Below are 7,301 nucleotides of genomic sequence, written 5' to 3' on the forward strand. Positions count from 1 at the left end.
AGAAAGCTGTTTTATTTCCTGCTCTAGCGCTGTTATTACGTCACTTTATTAAGTTTTAATATTTTTTGATGCGAGAAAGTAACCGTCTCGATCCAAATAACGGCTGTTTAGAAGTTCGCTCTGATGTTTTTCGGAGAGAGTGAAACTCCACCTGCGGAGCAACGACCGGGACATCACAGAGGCAGCAGCCGGTCTGCTGACGTGCTCGGCCGGCCACAACTACGTTGACACCGCGGCGGACAACACGTTCGTTAATTAACTTACCCGCAGGCTTTTAGAGGTTTACCATCGGCTGGTTAACTTCTTTTTAGGATATAAATGCTGGTCTCATTGATGAAATCTAACAATTGTGGCAGTTTGTTTGAGTGAAAAGTGAAGCTTCCTGTGTGTACTGGACAGAGGAGTGGCGCTGCCTGGGGGCTCTGTATGTACAGAAATCACCACATTAACGTCAATAAATACATGTTTTACAATGAACCGATCAGCCTGCATTACATTTTATTTCTTTATATATCCACCTTTTTCTGAACGTCAAAAACGTAAGCCGGTTTTGCTCTTCCGGTGGAATTTTCCTACGTTTCCATGGTTTCAGTAGTCGCGGTAAATGCATGGAATTTTTTTTTTTTCAATGACAATCTGTAGAACAAGATCGCGTGTTTTTCTCGCGAGAGCAAAATTGGGTACACAAATACGGATAAATAAAGGTGAATGTTGCATATTATTTCTCAAAAATGTGCATTTAAGACCCTTTCAACACCTAAAACCAATATAAACACCAGGTGATGGATCCTTTAACCAATTTGTAGTGTACGTTCAGTCTTCTCAAAACTTTCAGTATCATCTCATTAATTAAGCCTGAGTAAGATGATCCCAAAAAAACTCCATACTATGGCTTTGTTGGTTTAAATACCTGTGTAGTAATCAGAAGCTGCTGGGACCCATGGTCTCTGCTCAAAGCTGTGGTGGAGGTAATCCCAAAAAGGTAACAGGTATTATCCACAACTTTTGTGATTAGAGTTGACTTGGCAATTCATCGGTGGTCCTGGTGCTACATCAACCAGGCGCTGTGGCTTAGTTGGTCAAAGCGCCTGTCTCGTAAACAGGAAATCCTGGGTTCAAATCCCAGCAGTGCCTTGATGTTGTATATAGTCTTTAAATGTTGTTCCCCCTCGTCATTACCTCTCAAAGGCCCCTCATTTATCAAGAGTGCGTAGGATCGTGTAGATGCTGGTGTAAAAGTCAGCGAATGCTAAATGTCACGTGTAATTTACCAAAGGTTTGTATGTTGCCAATTTTGCTGTAAAACTGTCATGAAATTGATTAAAAACGTTCCAAAAAACGCCCCAATGTTTCATAGGCCTTGTCCTGCACTTTTTACGACACGGACACATAGAGGTCGGCTAAGAAGAAGAACTTTGGGTGATCGGTGGTCAAGTGTTCAGAGAGCACTTCTCATGTCGTGAAGTGGGAATCAAGACGATCTTTAACGCATATCATTCCTGATGGTGGGCACCTTGGTAAGCCAAGCCCTTATCATAGTGGGTACAGGTGTGTGTGAAGGTCAAACCACTGGATGTTGATTATCTGGATGAAGAGGCCAACAGTCTGAGCTTAGTCAAGATCGATGCAGCAAATAGACTTCTACTTCTGCCTGATGTTAAAGTCTGAAGGACTATGATCCTTTAGTCCATTGTGTCTTTGATAGCAATCCAAATCTCATCACCGGCGCTGTGGCTTAGTTGGTCAAAGCGCCTGTCTAGTAAACAGGAGATCCTGGGTTCGAATCCCAGCAGTGCCTTTATGTGAAAACCACAAAACCAGGGCCATTTACTGGAACCTTTACGCGGTAGGTACTCAGATCGGCCCTGAAAAAGTCCAGATGGGGCTTGAGATTTACTCTGTGCTGGAAACGCGCCTCTTGAAGCTGATACTTTAAGGCTAAATAGCATGTAGCATTAGTCCAAAAACATGGGACTGAATCATGAAAGAAAATGACATTCACTGTGGCGCTGTGGCTTAGTTGGTTAAAGCGCCTGTCTAGTAAACAGGAGATCCTGGGTTCAAATCCCAGCAGTGCCTATTTGACGGAGAAAGATAGAAATGTCTTTGATGGAGGCTATGAACTTGACTGCAAAGGAGACTTCTGACAAAATAATATAATATGCACTCAAATTCAATCAGTATCATGACAAATGTTGCTCCTGATGGAAACAGAAAATACCAACAGTGCCCGTTAATGGCTGAAATTCCTTCCCCCCTTTGTAGCGAATCCTCTGCTGTGTTTTCTTGAAACTTTCAGTATCATCTCAGCTCTCTTGGTGGAGGAAGAAGTAGTACTAGTTACTTTCAACATATTAGTCCCAGCGGAACTGCCTTCCTGTTGCAGATGTAACCCCATAAAGAGGATCTTAATTAAACAGCTTCGGAATAATTGTGATAGTTTAAAGACTTGTTACAGGGACAATGGAGGCTCTCTGCCTTCCACCTCTGACGCAATGTCCCAGCTCTCATCTCACAAGAAACATCAACTACTTCATGGCACTACGAGTCAAACACGCCGGTAATCTGTAATCTGTTGTTAACGTAGACATCGCTCCATGGACGGCCTTCTTGCCAGCTTTGTTGAAAACAAAATGCAAATCGACCAAGATAGTTTATATGCCCTTGTCACACCCATCATTGCACGATGTGAAACAAACTCAACATCACTGAATGTGAGAAGACATTATGCACTGGTTGCAACTTATATGTATTTACTTTGATTATCCACCTCATCTACAGCAGTATCTTATACCGTATACATCAGTTTATCATATCAGACATTCTTCTCAGCTCTATTTCTATGTTCCTAATGTCAATACATCATTTGGCAGAAGATCTTTTATGTTTAAAGCAGCAGCAGATTGGAATAACCTTCCTGCTATTATCAAATCTAGTTCTTTTGGTATTTTAAAGCATGCTCTGTCTTCTCGCCTTAGGGTGGCCTGTTCTTGTTTTCATTGAAGCTGCATGTCTCTCTGACTTGGTGAATTGATAGTATTCATTATCTGCTGTTGTCTCAGTCTCAGAGTTGGACATTGTGGCCTTCTTATGGTTGTATTGTCCTAATGTCTAATGTCGCTGTCGCTGCCCCTTTCGAAAACAAGATAATGCATCTCAAGGGGTTTATCCGAATAAAGAAATTTCAATATAAACCGCTAAAAAACAACCGACTTACATAGCTCCCCCTTTCAATCAAGTTGGTCACCACTAATCCTACTCCAACTTAAATATAGCTCACAGAGCTATAAACAAATCTTTCAATTGTGGTCACAGGCAAAACAAATGGGTGCTGCAGGTGATAAGGAACAGTAGACATTTAAACTAATGTGTGGCACCACAGATGTGTTGGAAACATGGTCTCAATAATACGGTGAATGAGTTCAATTTGCCTCCATATATTTCTGCTCTTTTGGTTTTCCATTGGGCAAATAAAAGTGCATAGTAACTGGTACTCTTTTGGGTTTCTGTTCTGTATTGAATTGGCCTGGACTGAATCATGAGAGAGCAGACAGCTGTATGTGGCGCTGTGGCTTAGTTGGTTAAAGCGCCTGTCTAGTAAACAGGAGATCCTGGGTTCAAATCCCAGCAGTGCCTTGTTGTTGCCACGTTGTTTTACAAGGTGGTGGTGAAACAGAGAAGCGTCTGTGCTCTTCAGTATCGCTCATCCAGTTTTCTAGGCTCTTCTATCCCAATGACCCCTGTTCTGTGATGGCCCAGTTACAGCTCTGTGTGATGCAACTCCTCTCGGTTTTGGTATTGTTCCTCCTCAACGTGGTCGTGGGCGTTGTCGTGGGATTCTCCTGTCAGCTCCAGACTCACTCATCTGCACCTCGATTACAGACCAGTGTGGTTTTCTGCCGCAGCCGCTCATTTAACTGGCGTGACAGAACAACAACAGTCTCGGTGCAGATCAGTGGTCGCTGCTGGTTTTAAAAATAGCACGTTTGATTCTTGTGTTGGACGTTGCGCTCATGACTCTTTCAGTGACAACACTCTGGCCAATCAGTGACCGACAGTCAGTTAAAGTCACATTTTAGTATCGGCTCAGCTCATTTGGACCTCGGCTGAGGCGAAACCAAACATTTTTTTTACCAGGTACCAGATACTATCCCTAGTAGGGATGTCACAATTACTTGTTTTCACAATTAATCGCGGTATTAATTAAACAAAAAAATTAATTAATCGAAATTGCCGCACGTCAAAAAATAAATGTCTATATAAATAGACATATTTTAATGTTTCTCTTTCATTTCTCGACAAGTGAGAGAACCACAAAGTGCATCACTGCGTGACGATTTTTGTCTCCCTCTCCGAAATTTGGAACACAAAATAAAAACGCATGCGAATAAAACGCAACGGACTCAGTGTGCAAAGACCTTAAAGCTCCATAGGACTGGACTTGGTCATGAGAGAGCAGCAGCTCTACTGTGGCGCTGTGGCTTAGTTGGTTAAAGCGCCTGTCTAGTAAACAGGAGATCCTGGGTTCAAATCCCAGCAGTGCCTTGTTGTTGTGTCGGGACATTTAAAACATTTAAACCTAAACGAAGCTCTCACCTCTGTACTGAGCTGCTGCTGCAGGCCCAGGTGATCACAGACAGCCGTCAGTGCTGCTCCTCCTCTTCCTCCTCCTCCTCCTCTTCCTCCTCCTCCCACCTCCTCCTGCTGAGGAGCTGAGGAGAACAAACACATCAACTCAACACTTTGTTAAACTCTTTTGGTTTAGTGAGAAACAACATGTGATCAGACTCAAAGCTGCTGCTGCAGACACAGCCATGCTAACAGTTTCCCTTCATCTCCAGTCTTTATGCTAAGCTAAGCTAACAGCTGCAGCCTCAGAACAAACAGTCACTCATGTATTTCATTTCATTTCATTTCCATTTATTCCATTCATGGTTTAAAAAGGTTGCACAAAATTACATAATGTACACACAGTCACCATGAATGAAAAGGAGCAGGATGAAGAAAACTTACAGTACCTGCTCCTCTCTGTTGTTATAATTACATTGGCTTACTACAACACCAATATTATTCTCTGTTTCAAAATATTAAAGATGACGAAACATAGTTGTGACAAGAAAATATGTATGAATCTGTATAATAATTATTATTATTTACTATTATTAATTATTATACACCGTGTCTGTGCTGTGTATAAATATAATAAATAATATATTAAATACAAGCTTGTAGTCAAGGTTCATGTAAATGAGAATCTAGAACAAGGAATAGAAGAAAGAGGAAGAGAAGGAGAGGAGAGGAGAGGAGAGGAGAGGAGAGGAGAGGAGAGGAGAGGAGAGGAGGAAGAATAGAAGAGAAGGAGAGAGGAAGAGGGATAGAAGAAAGAGGAGGAGAAGGAGAGAGGATGAGGAATAGAAGAAAGAGGAGGAGAAGGAGGAGGAGGGAGAGGCCAGTTGCTCTTGTTCTTCTTCTGTGGTGGTTTACCTGTAGACTCCCGGTGACTTCCTGTCTCCTCGTCGGACTTGAGGCTCTGCAGAGAAAACATGTCGTCACCGTGGTAACCAGCACCGTCAAACTATAGTCTGAACTAACGGACCAGAGAAGAGTGTGTGTGTGTGTGTGTGTGTGTGTGTGTGTGTGTGTGTGTAGCTAACAGACCAAACTGTGATCAGAAGGAATTCCTGAGCGTCGTTACTTCTGCTACACTGAACATATTGTTGTGTGTGTGTGTGTGTGTGTGTGTGTGTGTGTGTGTGTGTGTGTGTTCAGTGTATAGACTCCAGTTGTCACGCTAAACAGCTTAGCATGTAGCCCCCCCCCCCCCATCCCCCTCATCCCCCTCATCCCCCTCATCCCCCTCCTCATCCCCCTCATCCCCCCTTCTCCCTCCTCTTTGTGGGAAAGTGACCGACTTTCAACCAAAGATGGGAGGAAAGAAGGAAGGAAAGATAGAAGGAAGGAGGGAAAACACTCGGTCAATTGGGTCAAAAAGGAAGGAAGAAGTAAGGACGAAGGGAAGGAAGGAAGGAAGGAAGGAAGGAAGGAAGGAAGGAAGGAAGGAAGGAAGGGAACAGATTCGTTCAAGGAAGGAAGAAGGAAGGAAGGAAGGAAGGAAGGAAGGAAGGAAGGAAGGAAGGAAGGAAGGAAGGAAGGAATGAAGGAAGGAAGAGAGGGAACAGATTCGTTCAAGGAAGGAAGAAGGAAGGAAGGAAGGAAAGAAGGAAGGAATGAAGGAAGGAAGAGAGGGAACAGATTCGTTCAAGGAAGGAAGAAGGAAGGAAGGAAGGAAGGGAACAGGAACAATTAAACTCAACATCTTCAGATTTCTTCTTTTAGACCTAAAATGTTAGAAAGATACAGCCCCGAGTTGAATTTGCCCGGAATTGTCCTTTAAAGCTGGTGTGAAAAATTCAGCAGCAGCAGATTAATTATTAAGTGTCTCTCTCACACACACACACACACACACACACACACACACGGTCTAACTCCTTTATGTAACTCTCTGACTGTGTTTAGAGTTACATAAACTCTCTTCACTGACTGAAGCTCATGAAAACCCCTGGAGCAGCTGGTTCTGGACCGACAGGTGAATCACCATGGAAACGCAGGGGGCGGAGCCACTGTGACATCACTTCCTCCCATAGAGATTTACTGTAAATGGGCCAATTTGCCAAAATGTTGAACTATCCCTTTAACCACTTTTTTCTAAAAAATAAAAAAAAACGTTTTTTTGGGGAGAAAATTTACCTTTTTTTCCTCAAATCTTTAAACTTTTTTCAAGATTTTCTTTTTTTAAACTTCTCTTTGAGAAATTTTACCATTTTGTTGTAGTTTTTTTTTTTTTTTTACTTTTTAGAAACGTTACCAGTTTTTTCCAGAAATTTCGCTAAATTTTTTCCAGAAATTCACATCAGTGGCCCTAATTTGAACATGGAGGAGGAGGATAGAGGACAAAGATGAGATAGAGGAGGAGAGAGGAGAAAGAAGGATAAGAAGAAAGAGAGAGGAGGAGGAGGTGAGAGAAGAAGAGGAAGAGGAGGAGGAAGAAGAAGAGGAAGAGGAGGAAGAGGGGGTGAGAGAAAAAGAAGAGGAGGAGGAGGAGGTGAGAGAAGAAGAGGAGGAGGATAGAGGACAAAGATGAGAGAGGAGGAGAGAGGAGGAGAGAGGAGAAAGAAGGATAAGAAGAGGAAGAGGAGGAGGAGGAGAACGTGAGAGAAGAAGAGGAGAGGAAGAGGAGGTGAGAGAAAAAGAAGAGGAGGAGGAAGAGGAAGAGGAAGAGGAGGTGAGAGAAGAGGAGGGGG

At 42.9% G+C, this 7,301-nt stretch overlaps 1 protein-coding gene across 1 annotated transcript in view; it reads right to left on the reverse strand.

Moving 5' to 3' along the window:
* Positions 1-7,301, reverse strand: part of ninl (ninein-like) — a gene marked incomplete at its 5' end in the record, with an annotated part of 65,781 nt that overhangs the window by 53,536 nt on the left and 4,944 nt on the right. Inside the window, 3 exons of the mRNA XM_083988687.1 lie at positions 4,597-4,671; positions 4,743-4,753; positions 5,485-5,530. Coding sequence (XP_083844813.1) covers positions 4,597-4,671; positions 4,743-4,753; positions 5,485-5,530 — 132 coding nt within the window. The remainder of the gene's footprint in view (positions 1-4,596; positions 4,672-4,742; positions 4,754-5,484; positions 5,531-7,301) is intronic.

The sequence above is a fragment of the Trachurus trachurus genome (assembly GCF_905171665.1).
Source record: "Trachurus trachurus genome assembly, chromosome: 15".
NCBI classification, from domain to species: Eukaryota; Metazoa; Chordata; class Actinopteri; order Carangiformes; family Carangidae; genus Trachurus; species Trachurus trachurus.